Source organism: Caretta caretta, chromosome 3, assembly GCF_965140235.1.
Source record: "Caretta caretta isolate rCarCar2 chromosome 3, rCarCar1.hap1, whole genome shotgun sequence".
Taxonomy (NCBI): Eukaryota; Metazoa; Chordata; order Testudines; family Cheloniidae; genus Caretta; species Caretta caretta.
The window spans coordinates 65,588,849-65,614,446 of NC_134208.1; the positions used below are offsets into that span (position 1 = coordinate 65,588,849).

At 40.3% G+C, this 25,598-nt stretch overlaps 1 protein-coding gene across 2 annotated transcripts in view; it reads right to left on the bottom strand.

Annotated features, from left to right (window-relative positions):
• Positions 1-25,598, bottom strand: part of ME1 (malic enzyme 1) — a 348,457-nt gene that overhangs the window by 242,053 nt on the left and 80,806 nt on the right. For both annotated transcript variants that reach the window (XM_048845114.2, XM_048845115.2), the window contains one exon: positions 22,426-22,575. In XM_048845114.2, coding sequence (XP_048701071.2) covers positions 22,426-22,575 — 150 coding nt within the window. The remainder of the gene's footprint in view (positions 1-22,425; positions 22,576-25,598) is intronic.

Here is a 25,598-nt window from a genome sequence, read left to right on the forward strand (position 1 = left end):
CTCTCCTCCCGGTCATTTCGTGCTTTCCAGCACTCTGACATTGTCTGCCTCCACGCATTCGTCTGTGCTCTGTTAGTGTGGGAGGACAGCATGAGCTCAGAGAACATTTCATCACAAGTACGTTTTTTTCGCCTTCTAATCTTCACTAGCCTCTGGGAAGGAGAAGATCCTGTGATCCTTGAAACACATGCAGCTGGTGGAGAAAAAAAAAGAGACAATGGTATTTAAAAAGACATTTTCTAGAACAATGGCTACACCCTTTCATGGTAAACCTTGCTGTTAACATTACATACACAGCACATGTGCTTTCGTTCCAAGGTCGCATTTTGCCTCCCCCCACCACATGGCTAGCCCCTCCCCACTCCCTGTGGCTAACAGCGGGGAACATTTCTTTTCAGCCATAGGCAAACAGCCCAGCAGGAATGGGCACCTCTGAATATCCCCTTAAGAAAAGCACCCTGTTTCAACCAGGTGACCATGAATGATATCGCTCTCCTGAGGATAACACAGAGAGATAAAGAACGGATGTTGTTTGATTGCCAGCAAACATACACTGCAATGCTTTGTTCTACAATGATTCCCGAGTACGTGCTACTGGCCTGTGTGGTAAAGTGTCCTACCATGGTGGACGGAATAAGGATGCCCTCCCCAGAAACCTTTTGCAAAGCCTTTGGGAGTACATCCAGGAGAGCTGCAAATGCCATGGCAAATTAATCATTAAACATGCTTGCTTTTAAACCATGTATAGTATTTTAAAAGGTACACTCACCAGAGGTCCCTTCTCCGCCTGGCAGGTCCGGGAGGCAGCCTTGGGTGGGTTCGGGGGTACTGGCTCCAGGTCCAAGGTGAGAAACAGCTCCTGGCTGCCGGGAAAACCGGTTTCTCTGCTTGCTTGCTGTGAGCTATCTATAACTTCATCATCATCATCTTCCTCATCCCCAAAACCTGATTCTGTGTTGCCTCCATCTCCATTGAAGGAGTTAAACAACACAGCTGGGGTAGTGTTGGCTGAACCCCCTAAAATGGCATGCAGCTCATCATAGAAGCGGCATGTTTGGGGCTCTAACCCGGAGCGGCCATTTGCCTCTCTGGTTTTCTGGTAGGCTTGCCTCAGCTCCTTAAGTTTCACGCGGCATTGCTTTGGGTCCCTGTTATGGCCTCTGTCCTTCATGCCCTGGGAGATTTTGACAAAGGTTTTGGCATTTCAAAAACTGGAACGGAGTTCTGATAGCACGGATTCCTCTCCCCATACAGCGATCAGATCCAGTACCTCCCGTTTGGTCCATGCTGGAACTCTTTTGCAGTTCTGGGACTCCATCATGGTCACCTCTGCTGATGAGCTCTGCATGGTCACTTCTGCTGATGAGCTCTGGCCAGCGTGGCAAGCTGCAGGTGACCATGCAAACAGGAAATTGAAATGCAAAAGTTTGTGAGCCTTTTCCTGTCTACCTGGCCCGTGCATCTGAGTTGAGAGTGCTGTCCAGAGCGGTCACAATAGAGCACTCTGGGATAGCTCCCGGAGGCCAATACCGTCTAATTATGTCCACAGTGCCCCAAATTCGACCCGGCAAGGCCAATTTAAGCGCTAATCCACTTGTCGGGGTGGAGTAAGGAAATTGATTTTAAGAGCCCTTTAAGTCGAAAAAAAGGGCTTCATCGTGTGGACGGGTGCAGGTTTACATTGATTTAACGCTGCTAAATTCGACCTAAACTCCTAGTGTAGACCAGGGCTTAGGAATTTAAGTCCTATTGAAAGTCAACAGACTTAAGTTCTTAAGTCACTTCTGAGACAAAGGGTCTTATATGTTTTTTGAAAAATTTACCCCAGGTGTTATAGGAGATTTGATTTTACAGCATCATTATTTATTTATAATTTATATTGCAGTTGCACCTAAAAATCTCATTCATGGACCAGGACCCCATTTTGTGCCAGGCACTATTCATGCAATTTAATATACATTTACATTTCTACTTCAAGAGGCAAACTGGCTATTAAAATGTGTAATAACCTATATAAATGCACTCCAATATTGTAAAATTAGACATAGAAATATAGTACTAGAAAGGACCTCCTGGGTCTTCAAGACCAGTCCCCTGCTATTCCAGGCAACCCCATCATATAATCCTGTTCATACAGTTATCAAGCTCCATTTTAAAACTAGTTAGGCTCTTTGCCCTCACTGTTCCTATTGGGACACTGTTCCAGAACCATGCTCCTCCGATGGTTAGAACCCTCTTCTAATTTCCAGCCTAAATTTATTCATGGGCTGCTTATACCCTCTTGCTCTTGTGCCAACCCACCTGGCATACCAGGTACCAGCTAATGCCAAGACCCAGGGCCTCACTGAACACTGACAAATGCATAGCTGGAAACTAGTCTGGCTTACTGGTGGGTTAGTATAGTTAAAACAGATATTAGTGTTATAATAATGTGTTTAATGTTAAGACTTTATAAAATGCTTGTAGGATGCTGCACATATTAATCCTACTTATAATATCTGTATCCCATGGTATAAAGTTATATTGAGTGTTTGGATTGTAAACCTCTAATTGTGTAAGTCACCAAACAAGAAATGCATTACTGTAAAGTGCTCGTCCTGCACACAAGATGGCCTGTTGAAGGTAAACAAGGCACTGTGTAGCATAAAAGGACAGAGACCTTGTTGATTGCATTCCTAACTACCTCCAGAAAGGGGAAACCTATTCATGAACTCATCCCATCAGCTTAGATTCTGGGTTGAGGGAAGATAAAAATTCTTGACAAAGAGAAACCAGGGTCTTTATGCTGTTTTGACACTGAGGGGCAAGGCTTTGTAAACGTAAGCAAGAGATCCCAGTGCTGTTTTGCATGGGTCAGCCCTAAAGGACATATATAACTGCTTATTACAGAAGCTTATATTACCTTTTGAAATCTAAGACTGTAACTCATTTGTGTCTATATTTCCTATTTTAACCTTGTAAATAACTTATTTCTTTTCTTAGTTAATCAATTTTTAGTTAGTTTATTATAGGATTGGCTACAGGTGTTGTCTTGGGTTAGAGATGTGAATACATTTGACCTGGGTAAGTGACTTGTTCTTTGAGACTGGGAGTTTGTGCTGGAAATGGCCCAACTTGATGATCACTTTAGATAAGCTATTACCAGCAGGACAGTGGGGTGGGAGGAGGTATTGTTTCATATTCTCTGTGTGTATATAAAGTCTGCTGCAGTTTCCACGGTATGCATCTGATAAAGTGAGCTGTAGCTCACGAAAGCTCATGCTCAAATAAATTGGTTAGTCTCTAAGGTGCCACAAGTACTCCTTTTCTTTTTGCGAATACAGACTAACACGGCTGTTACTATGAAACCTGAATATTATTGTGATTTTTGGTGTAAGGTAACCACCTACCACATAGTCCAGCTTGCTTGGATAGACAGACTGGAATGCTCAAGGGGACTGTCTGTGACTCCATGGTAAGACTGTTATAGAGCTTTAGGAGTTCACACTTGTTACTGGGTTGCTAAAAACTAATTATAGAACATATAGCCAGTTTGGGATTTCCGCCCTGCTTTTTGACAGTCTGCCTTGAGGCTGGCACTCAAAGTAGTGAGCCACTCCAGACAGCACAACACCAACATTGCCTTTTAAGTTAAATAGCTCTTCTACCTCCCTGGTGTTTATCCCTCCAATGTATTTATAAAGAGCAATTATATCCCTTCTCAGCCTTCGTTTAGCTCAGCAAAACAAGCCAAGCTCTTTCAGTCTCTGCTTGTAAGATAAGGAGCCCATTCCTCCATCATCCTAGAAGCCCTTTTTGGCACCTGTTCCAGTTTGAACCTACCTTCCTTGAATACGAATGAATCAGAATAGCACCCAGTATTCCAGAAGAGGTTTTACCAGTATAGCTGGCCAAAACTCAGGGTTTTGGTTTGCCAGAAGATGAAGTATTCCTGAATTTGCTGTTGTTCCAATTCGGAACAAAAGCAAATTTACAGAAATTTCTTAGTGCACCAGAGATCCTCGAAAATGTTGTTTCTCAAAATCTGAAATATAGTGTTCCTGAAATATGTGAAATTGACATTCTTGTTGGTTTCACAGCTGCAATTCATGCCAGGAGACTATCAATTTCACATAGTTGCTCTACCAGCAGGAAGCCTGCCAGCAACAGGAGCCACAGCTCCCGCCAGGGCTCTCAGGTTGCTAGGCTCCCCTCTGAGCTGAGACTCTTGGGGCTTGCTCCAGGGCTCTTTCATGGAACTGGGAGTCTGGAAGTACTGGAAACACTTATGGGGCAGCCCTGCCATGTAGTGTGTCCCAGGCTGAGGACCTCAGGGCTTCCACACTCACAGGACAGCTGGCTCCCCGGGCTGCCTACTTGGAAGTAGGTAAGAACCTTAGAAGCCCTGAAAAGCCCCCTTGAGCAGGGAGCTCAGATGCCCTGAGAACCCCAGAACCAGTGGGTGCTCTATGAATTGGTAGGCACCTTGCAGCAGAGCAAGGAGACTAACAGCCCCAAGAGACCCAGTTTCAGCTGCCATTCTGGGTCTGGAAAGCTCCATGCAGGGCTCCAGAGCTTGGCAGACTCTCTGCTACCGGACTGTCAGGCCTAGAACACCAGCAGGTTACCAATGGAAATCTGCCTCTGTTTTGGCAAAAGTTAAGTTAAATCTGCAATCGATTTGGCAATACATTTCACTTGAGCAAATTGGCAATTTCTGATTAAACGAAGTTTCATCTGAAAATTTCCAACCAGTTCTACTTACCAGTGCCTTGTACAATGGCATTAATACTTCCCTATTTCTACTCACCTGATACATACTAGGATTGCATTTGCTGTAATCACAGCCACATCACACTGAGAACTCAGTCATACACCAGTGATAAGCTAGATCTTAGATTTTCCTTCCAAGCTTACCACTATATAATAAAAAGACAACTTTAAATTCCTACCCCAACAAATACTGAAACCTGTGTGTTAGAAATACTTTTTTGACTCAGATAAGAATCATGATTCCTCTTATGAGCGGAATGGTCCAAAGTAAACAAATGTCTGGATTTTCAGAAGCAAATACACCTGGGCTGCATATGTGTGACTCAATGTGTATATAGCTTGGGATAAAAAGTCCCCAAAGGCAGATACTATTGCCTAGGGCTAGCAGAAAAAAACCCACCTTTTTACCAGATTCTGTGTAGATATGGATATATTCAATCTGTAAAGCCAAACAAAGGTATGAGGAAACACATCTGTCTTTTGGAATGAAATACTGCTTAGTGGGGTAAGGTTCAATTTTAAATGGAGATGGTCTTCTTCTGGCTCTGTAGGCTATACTAATGCTTTATATCACTCAAACGGAAACTATTTGCTTGGATAGAGCCCTAAATGGAACAAATAAGTAGTGAGATTTCCTTAACTCTAAGGTTTCAGAGTAGCAGCCTTGTTAGTCTGTATTCGCAAAAAGAAAAGGAGTACTAGTGGCACCTTAGAGACTAACCAATTTATTTGAGCATAAGCTTTCGTGAGGTACAGCTCACTTCATCGGATTCATTCAGTGGAAAATACAGTGAGGAGACTTATATACACACAGAACATGAAAAAATGGGTGTTATCATACACACAGTAAGGAGAGTGATAACTTAAGATGAGCTATTACCAGCAGGAGAGCGGGGGAGGGGGGTCGGGGGAGAAAACCTTTTGTAGTGATAATCAAGGTGGGCCATTTCCAGCAGTTTTTTCATGTTCTGTGTGTATATAAATCTCCTCACTGTATTTTCCACTGAATGCATCCGATGAAGTGAGCTGTAGCTCACGAAAGCTTATGCTCAAATAAATTGGTTAGTCTCTAAGGTGCCACTAGTACTCCTTTTCTTTTTTCCTTAACTCTAAGGTATGCTTGAGGTAAACATTCAGGGGCCTCTCAAAGTCAATACAATGGTTTCTTTTCCTCTGTATTCTTAGGATTGGAACAGAATTATTATTTCAAGTGATAAGACAAGAGAGAGAATGAGCCTTTGTCCCCTTGATTAAAAAAAATAAAAATAAAGTAGGAGTCCCACAAGACAGAGCCTTCCATTTATTCTACACATATCAGAGAACAAAGAGTCATCAAAACTAGAGCTTTCAGAGTGTGAAAATGAACAGGAACTTCCCTCAGAAACGTCATGACAATAAAAGACCTCCCTTTCTGCATCATAGAATCATAGAATCATATCAGACTAGTGCATCTCTCAGTACCACATCCTTTAGAGAAAGATGCAAGAAATCCCATATTGGACAGTCACAGAATAAACTGCTCACAGGCAAACTTCTATCCTAATATCCATCAATTCACTGTTGGCTTGTACCTCCAATTTCTTGTTCAGTCTCTTCTAAATATAACTTTCAATATTCGCATTCCATAAAAATGACACTCTTTATTAATCCTACTAAACTCCTGGTCTCTATAAAATTTTGAGGCAATGAGTACCAACAGGACAATTATGCAATTTAAGTATTTATTTTTATCTAGTTTAAATCTGATGCCATTCCATTTCATTGGAGGTTCCCTCCTTCTTGCATTATTAGAAAAGGTACACAGGAGTGCCCCATTCACCTTCTCTATACCATTCATTATTTTTGTGTGTCTGTCATGCCATACCTCTATACCAGATGCTCTCAAAGTTGGGGTGTGCCCTTCCTGGGGGGTGCAGAATATATTTGTGCAGGAGGGGCCGGAAAAGCTTTAGGAAAAAAAACTTACTGCCCACATTCAGAGCTCAGCGGCTGGACAGTAGCGGCTCCTGGCTGGGTGCCCAGCTCGGAAGGCAGCGCCACCACCACCACCAGCAGAGAAGTAACAGTTGCCTTCAGAGCTGGGTGCCCGATGAGCAGCCGCTGCTCTCCATTCTGCCTTCAGAGCTGAGCAGTCAGAGACTGGTGGCTGCTAGCCAAGTGTTCAAAGGGGGGGGGGGCCGCTAAACTACTACACACACAAAGAAAGGGAGCATGATCAAATAAGTTTGAGAACCACTACTCTAAACTAAATAGTCCCAATCTTTTCATATTCTTTTCATTCAGAAGTTCCATGTCTTCCAATATTTCTGGAATCCACCTCTGAAGTCCTTCCATTTCTGCTTTAAACCTTTTTGAGATAGGGTGACTAGAACTGAACACTGTTTCAGGTGAGAGTGTGACAAAGTTATATAATAATATTTTCAGTCTTACTTCTGATACTGTTATTTATACATAAGTCTACGTTTTAGTCATGGGTATTTTTAGTAAAAGTCAAGGACAGGTAACAGGCAGTAAACAAAAAAAATCACAGCCCGTGACCTGTCCAAGACTTTTACTAAAAATACCTGTGACTGAAACTTGGGCAGGGGGGCTGTGGGAGGAGGGAGCAGTCTTGGGGTGCCGCAGGTACTGGCGGAGGTGGCCCAGGACCCCTGCTGATGCTGCGGGGGGCAGGGGGGTTGGCAGGGCTGGCAGGGGCTCCCTACCTGGCTCCGCATCTCTGTGGCTCCTAGGCGGTGGAGGGGCACAAGCGCCAGCTGCCACAGCTCCCACTGGCTGGGAACCACAGCCAATGGGAGCTGAGGGGCGGGGTCTGCGGGCATGGGCAGCGTGGAGCCTCCCTCCCCCTCCACCACCTAGGAGTTGCAGGTCATGCCAGTGGGAGCCCCTCACCCTGAGGTAAGAGCCGCCCACACCCCCCAACCCCTTGCCCCTAACCCCCTCCCACATACCCAAACTGCTGCTGCTGGCCCAAGGGCTGCCCGGCTCAGGCAGCCCTTGAGCCAGCACCAGCTGCTGCAGAAGTCACAGAGGTCATGGAAAGTCATGGAATCTGTGACTTCTGTGACCTCCACAACAGACTCGCAGCCTTATTTGTAGATCCTGATATCAGGTATGCTTTTTTGACCATTGCTTCACATTAAGCAGAGTTTTTCACTAAGCTGTTCACAAGTTTTTTCCTCCAGTGGCTATAGTGATTTTAGAAGCCATTAATAGGCTCAGTAGTTCAGACTACGTGTCGTGCTTTGTATTTGTCAACAATGACTTTCATTTACCATAATACTTCCAATTCACTTAAGCTTTCTTAAGTCCCTCTTTAGTTCCTCAGTATTTTTATTTGCAATTAAACGAAATAACTTTATATCATCTGCAAATTTTGCCACCTCTCTATTTACCTTTCTCAGATCAATTATTAATATATTGCACACAAATAGAGTAGGTTAATTGAAGGTTATTTAGGTTGCCAAAGTCAAGCCTTCAGAAATTACGAAATGCCAGATTAAAGGTTGCTCATGCAAACTTGTGTGTCCATCCACAACACGGAACGAAGCAGAGGTTCTGTGAGAAAAATTAGTATGATCATGTAATTAAAGACTTTATCATGACGCATATACATAAAGTACAGAATTAAGGTTACACAGACAATCTTAAATCCAGCATTTCCTAATTTTTGAGTTCTTGTTTTTGCAATGTGAAGAATATCTTTATTATAGGATTCTTTTAATGTAATTTCTTATTACTTTGTTTTAAAAGAAAGAGGTAAAAACAAAATTAAGTACAACCCCTTACTATAACAACCCCTAAGCCCCCAATCATGTACCATCGTCAGGATTCAAACTGTGTATTTTCAGCACAGCAGCACACACTTCTACCACTGGAGCTACAGGATATTAGCTGTCAGCAGGCAAAGGCTGGAAGGAGAGATGATGGGACAGTAGGGCCATATGTCAGGGGGATTGTGGTCCAGGTGGGAGAACCCAGCCCAGCTTTCTCCCTCTACTATTACAGATGCTCCAGCAGCTCCCGTGTGTTCCCTGTACAGTATGTGACACTGTTGCTGCTTTGGAAGGGTGAAGGCTGGACTCTTGTTCATGTTCAATTATTTTTGCATGCTGCCAAAATTTTCCTGAGTAATGAAAGTGAGAGAAGGGAAAAGGTAGTTTTAAGAAGATTATAACTCAGCCAAGCCTGAATGCAATTTCCTGGGACAAATGAAAGACACAACTTAACCCCAGAGCTTTGTCTCTAACAAATTTCAATAGCCTGCTTCTAAAAAAAGTTTACTAGAATCGTTTATAATGGAGAGTATTAAGACCTAAATCGTTCACTACCAGCTCCCCCTATCATTAAAGAATACAAGTCCTACTATAAAGCTTTGAGGTACTGTTTGTTTTGAAGCCATGATAGTACTTTATTTCTTACCCCATGTAGTTTGCTTATACATTCTCCAAATGTAGTAGTACATGAAGATGGCAGAATACTTAAGTGACTGCAGCAGCACAATGGTTACCTGATTCAAATAAAACCTCTTTGGGGTATATTTCTTATGGGATTGATTTGATATTAAAAAAGAGAAGAATTGACATTTTATGGGTAAGAAAGAGAGATCATTATACCTTTAAGAAATGCAGAAACAAAACCTTACTACAGAGTGCTAAAAAATTGACAAAGGAATTTTACCAGCTGGGAGGAAAGGTTATTGACTATGTAATCAAGAGATCTGGGTGTTGCCGAATAGAGCAAATGTGCAGCAGAGAAAAGCTCTAAGGCAAGCATACTCCCAAAGAAATAAGAAAATACTTTAGATATGTTGGTCAAAATAGCTAACCAGATGTTAGGATGCAGAAGGAATGGGATAAGATTATAATGATTTAACATAAATCAATAGTATGGCTTCCTTTGGAATACTATACATAGCTCTGATCCCCTCATCTCAAAAAGGATATTTCAGAACTAAAAGGGGGAGGTCAAAAAAGAGCAATGAAAATGATCAAAGGCCTGGAAAATCTCTTATATTAAAAAAATAATGAATGGCATAAAGGAGGTAGATTGGGAACTTCCATTCTACCTTTCCTATAAAACAAGAACAAGGGGAGTTTCAATAACATTTAAAGGTGTAAAATTCAAAACCAATAAAAGGAAATATTTTTTCACATATGTAAACAAACTGAGGAGCTTGTTACCGCAGGAAGTTGCTGAAACCAGGAATTTAACAAAATTCAGAGAGGGACTGAATAATTAAATGAATATGAAGAATATCCAGAGTCGTCACTATTAACAAACAAATATCAACAAATTTTAGAATGGATGTTAAACCTTGTGCTGATGGGCTTATGTCAGTTTCTAACTATTAGAGATCAGAGATAAAACCTATATGGAGCAGATTATCCCACATCTTCCTACGGCAGATTTCTTACACCTTCCGCTAAAGGATTTGGTACTAATCACTGTCAGAGACAGGACAACTGGACTGGACAAACCTTGAGTTTGATCCAGTATAGAGTCATTCTCACTCTTTCTCTGGCCCAATTAATAATTATTTTATACAAAGTGGAATGGCTTCAACAAGGGAGATTCAGAGAAACCTACATCAGAACATTCCATAGTCCAATGATTAAGTCACTCACCTAAGAAGCAAGGGACACCTGTTCAAATCTCTTCTCATCACACTGAGGGGGGAATTGACCCACATCATGGGTAAGTTCCCTTAACACTGGGCTAAATGTTCTCCCCCAGCTATTTTGTGTGGAGCCAGGTGTGCTGGGAGTATACCTACAGGATTTGGCCCCACAAGAAAGCTAAGCAAGGGAACACCTACCTTCACCCGGTTTGAGGTTTGCACTGGGCTTAGGCATGAAATAAATGCCCAGATGCCTCACTGAGACAGCAGTGCACATGCCCAAAAGCAGATACAAATAATAAACGGTCATATTTTTGCTATAAGAGAAAAGACTCTGTTATTCCTGAAAATAGACAGTCACTCATAACTGAAAATACTACATGATTCCATCCTTTCTGAAGAGAGGAAGAGGCTATTCAAGGTGGGAAGGAGGTATGCTATCTTGGTTAAGAGTCAAATGGACCCAGAACTTCAAGAGTCTGGTCTTTAATGAGAAAAATAATGCTTATTTGTGTGTTAAAACAAGAGTTCATGGAGGGCCACAAGGGACCAAAAAAGACTTTCTTGGCCTTGATGATCCAACTGAGCCAACTTAAAAAATATCTGGTCCTTTGATAATCAGACAAACTATCCCCAGAGCTTGTCTACATAAACACTTAGTTTAAGAGTTAATGCATCTCAGCAGGGTTCTTGCAGACAAGTTAGTTTGCAGAAGGCTAGTATGGGGTCAATTCACACCCCAGTTTGCTGTGAACTAAGAGTTCATGTAGACAAGACATCAGTCTCTGAAGGGATGTGTATCAGGAAGACATCCAATAAATTAACAAATGGAAAATTTATGCTGAAAAAAAATCATGCAAATCTTATTAGGGTGTTGAATAGTCTCCAAAGTAATGTGGTGAAAGCCCTATTACAGCTGGTTACACCCACCCAAGAAATGTATCTGCACCCCTGCGCGAACGCATGCACAAACACACGCATACACACACACTGCAGGGAACGATCTTGTATCGGCAGGCAGATGAACTGCAACGTCTGCCTCCAACTTCAAGATTCTATTAATTCTATTAATGCAAGACAATCACTGCTCTCTGGCCTGATATAGTTTTCTTGGGAACTGTAAAACCATCTTGAATTCAACAGTCTCCCCTTTCTAGTGAACAATGAATATGTTAATGAAAGCAGACTTTCAGCACTATCTTACAACATAAAAATCTGACCTATCCTCAGAAGCTAAATGTAGATTGCTGCCTTCCAAATATTAGAACTAAGGGACCAATTTCCAAACTTCTAGGCACCTTTTTCCATACTAAGGGATCTTGATGCTGAAATAAACAAAATAAGTACATATGCCCCCAAAATGGATATTTTCAAAAATCAAGCCCAGAAACTTTAACAAAACACATTTGGTATGCTGCCATAGCACTAGGAAAATAAACATTAAGATCTGAAATAGACACAATACATTTAAATAGTTCACAATACATGAAACTATCAATTTTGAAATGGACTCTCCCTCAGACCTGTGGGTCTTTGTTAATACAGAAGTTGAGAGAATGCTTGACATTCAAGTTGGGAAGGAATATTTTCCCTGCAAGGACCAAAACATGAGGACAAGGACAAGGCACATTAGTTCACATGAAAAAGATAACTTTTTAGGTAAAATCTTCTGATGACAAGTAAGATCTTGTAATTATGGAAGATTTGGTTCTATATAAAACAACATGCAGAAGAAACAGGAACTGAAAGGTAACGCTGACATACCTTCCTTTTTAATGGGTTTCAGAGTAACAGCCGTGTTAGTCTGCATTCGCAAAAAGAAAAGGAGGACTTATGGCACCTTAGAGACTAACCAATTTATTTGAGCATAAGCTTTCGTAAGCTAAAGCTTATGCTCAAATAAATTGGTTAGTCTCTAAGGTGCCACAAGTCCTCCTTTTCTTTCTTCCTTTTTAATGAGATTCGGGACATGCTTCAAGACATGTGACTGCAACTAACTGCGCTTTTTCTTTTTTAATGTTTCCCAGTCAATGTGACGGCACATGATTCCAACAGCGAGGAATTTCAGAAGCAATTTGATGAACAGGAATGTGACGCTGTTTAATACCTACCTGGATTTAATTTTGTGATTCTGTTTGAAATTGCTTTTCCTTTTAGAGATAGAAACACATAGTTATCCAACATTTAAACAGTTTCTAAAGTCTTAACTATAACAATATTTGACAGTTTTTCTCCATTCTCCACATGTTGAGTTTACACATAAACCCAAAACACCTGGGTGTTCCACACACTGTGCAGTAAAGTTATTTTTGGATTCTTAATGGGAATTTCCATTGAACCTTACCACTTTTATACTTGATGGATGAATAAAGCAGCAGAAGGAACTGTTATTTTATTAGGGTTTTTTTAAATTCATTTACAGCAAACGATAACTTCTGCTGGTTGTTAAGTAGCAGTAAGTGTAATATGCATGTTTTTGTTCAAATAAGCTATTTTTGATGTTAGGACTTTCTTTTAAGACAGTAAAAAAAAATTCACCAAAAATATTTTCACAATTCAAATTCTGAGATAATGCTTCTGAAAGAGGATATGCTGATCATTGCAACTAAAATCATAACTCCATTACATTCCTAACTTCTTAACTGTATTCATATCTTATTTTAAGTACCTGGACATAGCATCTGGAAAGTAACTGAGGACCATGGGTTTGAAAGCTGACATTTGTTCACATTCATTCAGCTTTATGTCCCAGTAGTGGTTATTAGTTGATGCCACCAGTACTCATAACAGATTCTGGATTATCCTCATAGCAAAATGGTATGTTTCAGAAACCAGCAGCATCAACTGCTAACCACTACTGGGACATAAAGCTGAATGAGAACGCATACTCTTTGTTTGCATGTTAAATCTTCAGAGTAACCATCATAATTTAAGGTTTTTAAGGCCTGGCTTGACAAAGCCTTGGCTGGGATGATTTAGTTGGTGTTGATCCTGCTTTGAGCACAGGATTGGATTGGACTAGATGACCTCCTGAAGTCTCTTCCAACCCTAATATTCTATGATTCTATGAATAATAAGGTTAGAACCCTTAACTCAACATTTTACAAACAAATGTCAGCTTTCAAACCAATGGTCCAGATACTTTCCAGATGGTCTCCTTGAGATTAAATATTTTTCATGGTCAGGCGATAGTCTCCATTCAATATTTCACAAAGACTGCTTTATGAGTTATTATTTGTTGTCAATTAGATGCCACTTAAAAACCTAATTACTGAAAAACATCAAAAGTATAGATAGGTCAAATCTCTTTCTTAATTAATTCTATCCTCTAAGGCTATCTAACTACCTATCTCAGGGTTTGACAGTGCACTTAAACTCCCTATTAAATATGACCCTGATTCTGAAAACTCTTCAGGACAAGCAGGCCCTAACTCACCAGAGTCCCACTAAAGGCAATGTGTGTATATAAAGCCCTCACTTGAGCAGGGAAACTACTTGTCTGCATTGCTGCACAGACTCAAGCTCAAAATGTTTGTATTTTTTCATATGTTATTAAAGCTGAATTTGCCATAATAAAAAAGAACCTCGCAGACATTTCTATACCAATGAATGTGAAATATGATGTACAGCACAACCAGACCGTCATGCTTATCCTTTCTTGGTTTACATAATCCAATCTGATTATTTATCATAATCGTGACTGTTTAATTATATTCCTCTTCAGAATAAAGTGTGAGTGGTCTTTTATATTCTGTTAGCCTTCCTCAGTAAATTTACACCATATATTTAATTATACTTTATTATACTTTGCAAAAATACAGGTTCTAAATAAATTTTCTATTTAATCCAGATTTTCTCCTGCACGCCAAATTCATTAGAGTTTACTATTATATGTATTACAGTAATGCTTAAAGGGCTCAACTGAGAACAAGGTCTGTGATACTTCCCGGGGGGTATCCAGGGTTGTGAGGCACCTCAGTGCCATCTGCCCTTAGTGAGAGGAAGCCTTGTCTGTGCCTGCCGTGGGTCCGCTCTCTGATTTCATGAGCCACGGGCAATACAAGCAACTCCCCTCTGTGTCTACACAGACCCTGCTCTCTCTCCACCAGTTAGCGACAGGTGTACTCCAGCCCTGGCTAGGCTTGACAAAGCCCTGGCTAGGCTTGACAAAGCCCTGGCTGGGATGATTTAATTGGGGATTGGTCCTGCTTTGAGCAGGGGGTTGGACTAGATGACCTCCTGAGGTCCCTTCCAACCCTGATATTCTATGATTCTATGAGCCCCACCACCTCTAAGCGTCTCCCTGTAGTGTCCAGCACCTGTTCCACTCCCAGTATTCAAGGATTCACTGCTTCCAAAGCAGTACCCCCCAGCTTATCAGTTTCACCTCAGATCACCATTCTCTTGCAATTTCCCTTTCTTGGGCTTCTGCTACCTTCTTTCATTCCTCTGTTTCCAAGCTTTTGCATGTCTGCTAACATCTCCGTTTCCTGGTGTTTCTTTGCTTCCAGCTCCTTTTCTCGGGCTCTCATCTCTATTTCCAGCTTTTGGATCTCTACTCTGGCCAGTTCTAACTGCATGGGTCTCTCTCTGGAACATGTGCCAGGCTGGTTTCCTAAGCCCACCACACCTGTTCCCTTGACTTCAGGTACCTTTGATGGATCAGTCAGTTATCCCTGATGCTCATCATATTCCATGAGTAAAGCTCTTAACCCCTCTGCATTTTTTACTGTTGTTTCCAAGCCATGGTCAGCACACAGTTTTTCCAGCTGCAGTTTGGTATGTTTAGCATATGTCTCCAGGTTACTCATTTTGTCCATTCTTTGTTCTTCTCCCCTTATCCAAAATAAACGAATGGAAACTAACAAAGCATAACCTTTTTCTATACTTGTTTCCAACCTTCTTACTTTTGAATCTCCTAGTATTATATGATCTGGTATATCTGTTCCTGGAGCGTGAGCTTTGGTTAACTAGCAAACAGGGTATAGATCCTTCCGGCTACGTGACTGTGATGCTTCCCCGTACCCAGTGCTTTGAGACACCTCACTACCACCTGCCCTTAATGTGAGGAAGCCTTGTCTGTGCCAGCTGTGGGTCAGCTCCCCGACTCCACCAGCCACGGGCAACACAAGCACTACCCTCTAGGTCTACGCTCCCATCCCTGAGACCTCAGAGCATCTCCTTGGAGTGGTCTAGCCCCTGTTCCACTGGAAACTCCCAGTATGCACAGATTTGCTGCTTCCAAAGAAGCAGTATACCCCAGCTTAGTAGTTTAACCTCAGATAACCGCTCCATGTTTATACTGAAAACAAGTAAAAGTTCAACAAAGCAGAGAGACTCAAGTGATGGCAAGTATCATAGAATCATAGAATCATAGAATATCAGGGTTGGAAGGGACCTCTGGAGGTCATCTAGTCCAACCCCCTGCTCAAAAGCAGGACCCATACCCAATTAAATCATCCCAGCCAGGGCTTTGTCAAGCCTGACCTTAAAAACTTCTAAGGAACGGGATTCCACCACCTCCCTAGGCAACGCATTCCAGTGTTTCACCACCCTCCTAGTGAAAAAGTTTTTCCTAATATCCAACCTGAACCTCCCCCACTGCAACTTGAGACCATTACTCCTTGTCCTGTCCTCTTCCACCACTGAGAATAGTCTAGAACCATCCTCTCTGGAACTACCTCTCAGGTAGTTGAAAGCAGCCTCATTCTTCTCTTCTGCAGACTAAACAATCCCAGTTCCCTCAGCCTCTCCTCATAACTCATGTGTTCCAGACCCCTAATCATTTTTGTTGCCCTTCGCTGGACTCTCTCCAATTTATCCACATCCTTCTTGTAGTGTGGGGCCCAAAACTGGACACAGTACTCCAGATGAGGCCTCACCAATGTCGAATAGAGGGGGACAATCACGTCCCTCGATCTGCTCGCTATGCCCCTACTTATACATCCCAAAATGCCATTGGCCTTCTTGGCAACAAGGGCACACTGCTGACTCATATCCAGCTTCTCGTCCACTGTCACCCCTAGGTCCTTTTCCGCAGAACTGCTGCCTAGCCATTTGGCCCCTAGTCTGTAGAGGTGCATTGGGTTCTTCCATCCTAAGTGCAGGACCCTGCACTTATCCTTATTGAACCTCATCAGATTTCTTTTGGCCCAATCCTCCAATTTGTCTAGGTCCCCCTGTATCCTATCCCTGCCCTCCAGCATATCTACCACTCCTCCCAGTTTAGTATCATCTGCAAATTTGCTGAGAGTGCAATCCACACCATCCTCCAGATCATTTATGAAGATATTGAACAAAACCGGCCCCAGGACCGACCCCTGGGGCACTCCACTTGACACCGGCTGCCAACTAGACATGGAGCCATTGATCACTACCCGTTGAGCCCGACAATCTAGCCAACTTTCGACCCACCTTATGGTGCATTCATCCAGCCCATACTTCCTTAACTTGCTGACAAGAATACTGTGGGAGACCGTGTCAAAAGCTTTGCTAAAGTCAAGATACAATACATCCACTGCTTTCCCTTCATCCACAGAACCAGTAATCTCATCATAGAAGGTGATTAGATTAGTCAGGCATGACCTTCCCTTGGTGAATCCATGCTGACTGTTCCTGATCACTTTCCTCTCATGTAAGTGCTTCAGGATTGATTCTTTGAGGACCTGCTCCATGATTTTTCCGGGGACTGAAGTGAGGCTGACTGGCCTGTAGTTCCCAGGATCGTCCTTCTTCCCTTTTTTAAAGATTGGCACTACATTAGCCTTTTTCCAGTCATCCGGGACTTCCCCCATTCGCCACGAGTTTTCAAAGATAATGGCCAATGGCTCTGCAATCACAGCCGCCAGTTTCTTTAGCACTCTCGGATGCAACTCATCCGGCCCCATGGACTTGTGCACGTCCAGTTTTTCTAAATAGTCCCTAACCACCTCTTTCTCCACAGAGGGCTGGCCATCTATCCCCCATGTTGTGATGCCCAGCACAGCAGTCTGGGAGCTGACCTTGTTCGTGAAGACAGAGGCAAAAAAAGCATTGAGTACATTAGCTTTTTCCACATCCTCCGTCACTAGGTTGCCTCCCTCATTCATTAAGGGGCCCACACTTTCCTTGGCTTTCTTCTTGTTGCCAACATACAAGAAGTAGAAGATCTGGAAACAAATGGTTACATGTAAAATGCACTATAGAACCTAGACTTACTTAGATATTTTCAGTAATGGATCAGTCGCTGGTTAAAAGATAGGAAACAAACGGTAGGAATAAATGGTCAGTTTTCACAATGGAGAGAGGTAAACAGCAGAGCCCCACAACAATATGTACTGGGACCTGTGCTGTTCAACATATTCATGAATGATCTGGAAAAGGGAGTGAACAATCAAGTGACAAAGTTCACAGATGATACAGAATTATTCAGGATAGTTAAGTCCAAAGCTGACTGCAAAGAGTTAACAAAACTGGGTGATTAGGAAACAAAATAGCACATGAAATTCAATATGGATAAGTACAAAGTAATGCACACTGGGGGAAAAAAATCTCAACTACACACATATAATGATTGGTCCTAAATTAGGGGTTCCTACTCAAGAAAGGTCTTAGAGCTACCATGGATAATTCTCTGAAAACTTCCACTCCATGCACAGCAGTGGTCAAAAAGGCTAACAGAATATTAGGAAGCATTAGGAAAGGGATAGAAAATAAAACAGAAAACATCTAATGCAGGGGTGGCCACCAGTGACTCCGGAGCCACATGCAGCTCTTCAGAACTTAATAAAAGAGGAAGGATCACGAAGTGCAGTACTTCATCTATAGTCACTAGTCTCTCAAAGTGGATATTGTTCATTGCCATATGTTTTGGGGACTGAGGTGAATGTTGAAGCCAGCCAAAACTGATTTTGGAAAACAAGTGGACAGTGGTTAGATTCTTTGGCTCTAAAGTGGGAGAGCTTTTGGGAGAACAAAGGAAACCTGTTCTTTTCTTTGATACCCCATCCTGGCAGATGAACATTTCCGTGGTCATAAGACATACCTATTCTTCTGGAACATTGAAAGATAAACATGCTGGTCGGAGATGGCAGAGACAAATAACTTTCCAGCTTGCTTAACCATATTGTTTACCATACTAAAGTATCTGCAATACCATCATGTCCAGCTACATTTAGAATAGTCAATAGTTGTGGTATTTCAGTTATGACAGTGTGGCACCTGTAAATGTTTTTTTTTTCAGTTGACCCAGCATGTTTATGTGTGTGTACACAGCAGTATTCTGCATATACAATGTAGATTTATAGTGCAGTCATAGATATATGCACTTTTAAAAGTCTCAGCTTGTCACACCTCACTTTGAAGGACATCTTGATATGAATACATCCATTGATAATACCGTGGACAGGGCATCTATTATGTGATACTGTAATAAGCCAGTGGCTCACAATTCGCTTGTAACTCAGAAGTTCAGCAGTGTAAACTGTATACTCAATTTACAAGGCACTCTCTCTGTCTCTGTGTGTGGCCTGCCATACAGAGTTCCTTCAGCCGCTGACATTTAATTTCTTTATTGTCAATAAAGTAATGATTAAAAAAAAAACTTCTCTGGTTACAACCTGCCCCAGTTCTCCATAAAAATCACGTGAACTCCCTCCGCCTCCCCCCCATGAAACTAATCTTGTTTCATGAAACAACAGGGTCATCTCACAAAAGAAAACAACTATCTCCCTACAGATTGAAGTCCTGCTAGATTTGAGTAGAGATTAGTGTTAAACCAGAAAAGCATTCATAGGTACCTGTCAAACAAGGTATCCTTTTCACTTGGAAATTAACTATTAGTTTAATAATAGCCAGTCCCTACTTTGTAACTTTTGTAGTTCAGAAGAAGAAATGCCAATTGATTCAGGAGAAAGTAATCATTATCCCCACAGTGTGATCTGACAATTTTTAGTAGTACTAAACAACAAATCAAAATTAAATACGTTCACTATCCACATACCAGTTTAATAACCTTTGTGTTTTCGAAAACTCTGTTGAACAAAATACAGAAGAAACACAAGAAAGTAAAATGATGGAAAATTATCCTTGTTTTATACCTGCAGTTGTTTATATTGCTGTCATTTGCTGGGTCTATAAAATTCAGTTAATTACTCCAACACAATAAATCATCGTCATCATCATCAAGGCAAATCCCAATGGGAAGGTTTCTTGCAGATCAAGTGCTACATAGATCGATCTCTAGCTAGGTCCTTAAGACAGTCTGGCTGGATGTTCAGTCTAGGTCCATCACTGGCAATCTTATTGCACCAACAAGGCATTTGGTGACCTCATGCTCCCTGAGGGAGCAGTGAAATTTCTTGGGAAACACACTTCATAATTAATTCATCTTCCATCTTAATAACATATATCTGCTGCCTAAACCAAAACAGACTGATGGTGGTGGTGCTATGTTTTGCTACAAGTGTCCTCATTGCTGATCTTGTCTTGGCACTTAATATGGAGCAGCTGACAATGAGGACTGAAAAAGTCAGTCCACAGCTCCTCAGCCTTCCCTAGCCCCAATGTTTCACTGACATATGTTAAAGCTGGTATAACTGTGGACCTGCAGATATGCAGCTTCACAGAAAGCTTGATATCACGACATCTCCACAGAGGCCACTGAAGACCTCCAAACATGGTGGTGGCTGTTGTTATATAAGCATCCACATCTTTCAAACATTGTTCAGCACTTAGCTTTGTCCTGATTGATAACCAAAGCAATGTGTGCTGCATCTTACCCAGCCAGATGAGCCATCAGCTGCAGCACTTCACCCAACCGTGCCAAAAAGGCAATGTCATTAGCCTATTCAAAGTCTCAAAGCAAAATGGTGTTCAGCTCGATACCACCAACAGCTGCCTCTTTAATGCTTAACCACCCAACACAATAAATACTACATGATATATTAATTGCTGTCACTATGTCCTTCCTTTGATAAAAGGCCTTTACGACTGGCTAATGTGTTGTGCCTTTTTAAAATTAAACATAGGGAAAACAGGAATTAAACAGTATATGAGATACAGTGCAAAGATCCATAACGCTTTATGATCCTATTGAATTAACATTACCAGACATGCCAGAGATAGTTGCATAGTGGACACTTGGAAAAGTTTTCATTTAGCAGCATGACAATGGCATTTCAGCATTTCTGATCATATATACCTGAAACAAATGATACCAAAGAATAACTCTATATATGGCCATGCATTTACTAGTGTTGGATTAATCTTAAAATTCAACAGTATTTTTATGTTAGGAGTATGGGAAAAACTCAGGCCATATCTGCCAGTGATGTGCTGCCAAAGTTTTACCCAGGCAGCTCTTCAAAAGTTCACAATGTAAGATATTTTCTCTCCACCTCCCCCCACGAATCCTAAATTGGTATCTTGAAGAGTGGAGTGATGTCAGATTGAGGAATAGGGTTTCAGGCTCTTCAAAGTCTGGGGTGGAGCTGGGTGGGCAAGTTTATGCTGGTCAGAGACCGGGGGCAGGCTGCCCACAGTTATCTTTTCATTCATGACCTCCAGGCTCAATTACTGCAACACACACCTAAAAATAAAGCCCTCTCCTCACCACAAAGACTCCTGCTGCAAAAAAAAAAAAAATGGAGCCTAGCTGATTTCTTCTTTAACCCCTCGCATTTGGCTTACACTGTTGTCTTCAAGGCTTTGATCAGAAAGGCTGGATCTGTTAATAGGGAACTCACATACAGCTCAAAACAAAATCAAACTTTCTAAAACACAGTTTTACATTCTGTTCACTTTAGGCAAAGCCCCAGAACAGCAACTCAAATTACTCCTGCCAGGAGCACTTGTGATCAGGGATGCTGGAACAATTTGTATAGTGGGGGTACTGAAACCCTTTGAACCAAACTGTAAACTCTATATATGGTGGAAACCACTTCAAGCCAAGGTGTGCAGCAGCACCCCCAGGACCTATGCTTGTGATCACAGCAAGGAAGGATGGATGTGTGTGGACCACTTGTGGAACTGCTAAACCTCAGCAGACCTGTGGAGAACTAACGCCATGGATTTGGTGGGAAGAGAGGAGCACAAAAGTAACATCCTACTTCTCCCTTTCTCCCCTTCCCTCCACCTTCTGCCAAGTGTCAGTGTAGGTAAAATAAAGGAGCCTGAAATTATCCTATAAAGAATTTAAGTTCTGGGACCAGATCTTCAGCTCTTATAAATTAGCATAGCTCCACTGACTTCAGTAGAATTACATTGATTTACACCAGCAGATAATTTGGCCCTTTAGGTTGAAATGTTAAAAAGTTAATCTTTTTGAATAGTAACATTTTAATTATGTGGCTGAAGCCCTTCTCAAATGCTAGTTTATAATGTCAGAAAGAGACAGGCAGGCCTCATAAATACTGATGTATCGAGCGATAGTACTTTGATAACCTAAAAAGGAAACTAAAAAAACAAAAAAAAACAAAAAAAAAACCACAGTTGGCAGAAAAATTGAAGTGTATTTAAGGGGCTGCCTGATATGACAGATAGTGTCTTTCCTATCTAAAAAGTTTTATATATGCTGCATCTTCACACATTATTGTTCAAAATAAAAATTCATTCCAGAAAGAAAATGAGAAAATGCTATAAACATTTAGAACACATTCCTGAATTTTTTTCCTCTCTCTCTCTCTATGTATATATGGGGGTGGTGGATGCACGCGCATATTCTAAGGCCAATGCTCCTCAAACTGCTATCCAAACTAAATTTGGATTAGGGTCAATTCATCCTTTTGCTGACATGTAACAAATGCAATTGTGCCTGTAGGAAAGCCCACTTAGGCTTAGTAAGATTATAAAATTCATCTATGTTTTAACATACTGAAACAACAGTTTATCTTTGCAATGCAATACAAATTACAGTTTAATTTAGACTAAAAATGTAGTTAATATAGTTTGAATTATCTCCGTTATTCCAGTTTTGGGTTACACTCAACTATGTTTAAAAAAAAAATCCTACAGAAAGCTGCCAAGAAGGGAAAAAAAGATACAATTACATTTATTTGAAGTATAAACTTACATACCTTGGCCTCCGAAATGCTAAACCATATTGTTGGCAAGCCAGACCCACAGTGGGAGTATAAACAATGGGCATGAACTTTTCAATGTTAGACGTCAGCACTTTATAGAAAAGCTTTTCATTTCGATCCTGAAGACCCATTAACAGAATGTATCTGTGGAGAATTAAATATAATTAGACAGGTGTCCAAGTGAACACTTAAAATAGTTAAAAAATAAAATAGATATGTAGAGAATTAATTAAAGCTCTGTTTGTTCCAGACAAAGTTTCTCTCTGGTCCAGGGTACTTAAATTTAACCATATCTTAGTAGCACTAATGCTTCAGTTCTAAAGGATAACAAACTTGAGCCAGACAGTAGACAGAAGCTGAAAATGTTGCAAAGGTGACAGTTGACATGCTCAGGAAGGGAGCTAATTCCTGTCAGACATAAAGTGCTACATTTGCATTAAAATAGCAAAATGGGTCCAATTTAAACCTTAATCCATACATGCCAAATGTTGCATTTTGAGTGGGATATCATAAATTTGCTGGAGGGGGTAATTAAAGTTTCATTTTTCTACTCTGGACCACTAAGAAATTTCTCCCAATCCAATGAGAATGTTAGTTTTTCCATACCTCTCTACTAATAGATTTCAATACTGTCACACATACAAAACACCTGATCCTGCAGTCCTCCTTGGCTCCTACTGAATCCCACAAAAGTACTTTATCTCCTTATGAAATCAATGGTAGCTCTGAATTTCAGAGCTTTGAAGAATCAGTTTAAATTAGGATAGCAAAAGGAAAGAATGAGATTCCATATTGAACTCATCTTTCTTTGCTCACCAATTGTAAGAAACACACACAATAAATTAAATTATCACTGTTCCAGGATCCCAACAGAGAACCTTATCTGAAGTGAAGCATAAAAGGGTGATTTAAAGATTGAGGATCAGATCCTCAGCTGGTATAAACTAGTAACTCCATAGCTGTAAGCTACACAAGTTTACATCAGCTTAGGATATGACCCAGAGTTTTCAACCTTAACATTGAATTTTTGTGGATTTAACATTGACCTCACTATATTCACTTAGTTTATGTAGAGTGAACTTTTAATTAACTTTTTCTTAGAAAATACTAAAAACAAACTTAGTTTAAATTAAAAACCCAAATGTAAGAAGATATATTTACCTATTTCACAATGAATAAGACATTATTTGTAGTCAAGAACTTTAAAATGCACATTGTGCAAATATTTTTAGATATTAGCTACAGCACACATTTAACTAAAAGAGAAACGGGGGGAGAAAGTGTGTGTGTGTACATTTAAATATTTCCCTTCAAAGTTGTTTTGGCTCATGTAAATATATATTTATGGATATTTTGTTTACAGTGGTGTTTTTTTGTTTTTTAATATCTTAGTAATGCTTTGCATAAAACTTGTCTTCAACAAAACAGCAGCAAAGATTTGACCTTGCTCCTACCTATCCCATTCACCTTAATGAAACACAATCCCCCATCCTTCCCAATTCACTTCAATAAAGTGAATGTCAAAATCCACTTGGGACTACTTAAATGCCAACTTTAAGCACTGAGAATTTCTTCCTGTCCCATAATTGATCAATTGGAGGGGGGAAGCCATTTTAACGAATTATTAAAGTTGATTAGTTAAAACTAAGAGTCAGGAAACTCAAAAACTTAAGCTTTCCGACATCAACATTTTGTACATCCTGTATATTTTATTTCATATATTTACCAGAATAAACCAAAATATATTAAGATTCCTATTTAACAAGAATAGAAAATAGTCCACATGTATAACATTGCTGCATTAACATTGGTAAACAAATCTTAATTTTGTATATTCTAACTTTTGTTGTTGTTGTTGCTATTTTAAAGTATTCACCCTTAACCTGTCCAATGGAAAGAGTGGGCTGGGAGTTCCAACGTAATAAATTCAAGTGATGACATGACTGGGGAAGAAAAGCAATGCTGCTTCTTTTTTGAATTTTTTTAAATTTTGTAATGTCAAGGGCACTCTGGGCCTCAGATGGGCATTTTTTTATTTTGAAATTGAAATAATTAAATAAAAAACATGAGAGCAATATGAATAGCATCATAATGAAGTGCCATAAATCACCCTTTAAAATACGAAAAAACAATTCTATATCAAATATTAAGAAAGTTAATTGTATACATTTATTCCTTTCTCCTACAAGTATTTTCAAAAATACTTATCATATGTGTATTATTAAGTGTCTATACCTACCATCTTTTAACATCCACTGCTCTGTTTGTATTTAGCATATATCATTATACTCTTTTGAATTCCGAACGAGTTTTCTTTACAAAGTAAATCAGCATATTTTTAATTTATATGATTGTCCTACCATCTACTCCAAAATACTGATCCATTCATAATCCTCAACTCTGACTTATATATCAGGTTTACTGAGGTGAATTTTTGGAGATATGTATTTCATTTCCACAGGATCTTGAAAAGTGACAGGTGGAGAATTTGTTATGAATAACCTGGGTTGGTTAATGCCAGAGTGCTCAGGCATGCATGGAAGCTAGATGACTGAACCAGTCTCTGATTCTGAACACTTCCCCATATTTCTTTTTATTACCACTTTCTTTGAAATCAGTTGCTGTTATTTAAAACCCCAAATGATCTTTCCATTCTCCAATCTTATTATTCAGAGCAATCCTGTTTTCCAAATTCTGTAAAGTGATCTTTTGGAGAAGGAATTTAAAACTGCTGGAAGACTTTTGAATTGGGGCACTTTAAACAAAGCAACTGTGTACTACTTGCAACATTTTATAAATATATAATTGTTCCATTTTGGTTTATACCTCAATTTAAATTACAATTTCTGACATTCAATTGGAAAAAAATGCTGTTTTAAGTAGCAGTTTTTATAAGCAAGGTGTCCTAAAGTGCTTACAAAGGTAATAATAGCACAATACCTATAGTCAAACATTACAGATAGTATGTGCTTAGCAACAGCTCAAATGAGCTTTAGATCTTATAACATGTTGATATTTTGAGAAATGCAATTTTGATCAGGATGATGCCTGTATCTAATACAACAGGATTTGAAATATAGCATTAGATTGACTGAATGTTTGACTAAAATTATAATTTACACAACATGGTGAAAAGCAGATACTCTAAAATGCTAACCTGAACTGAG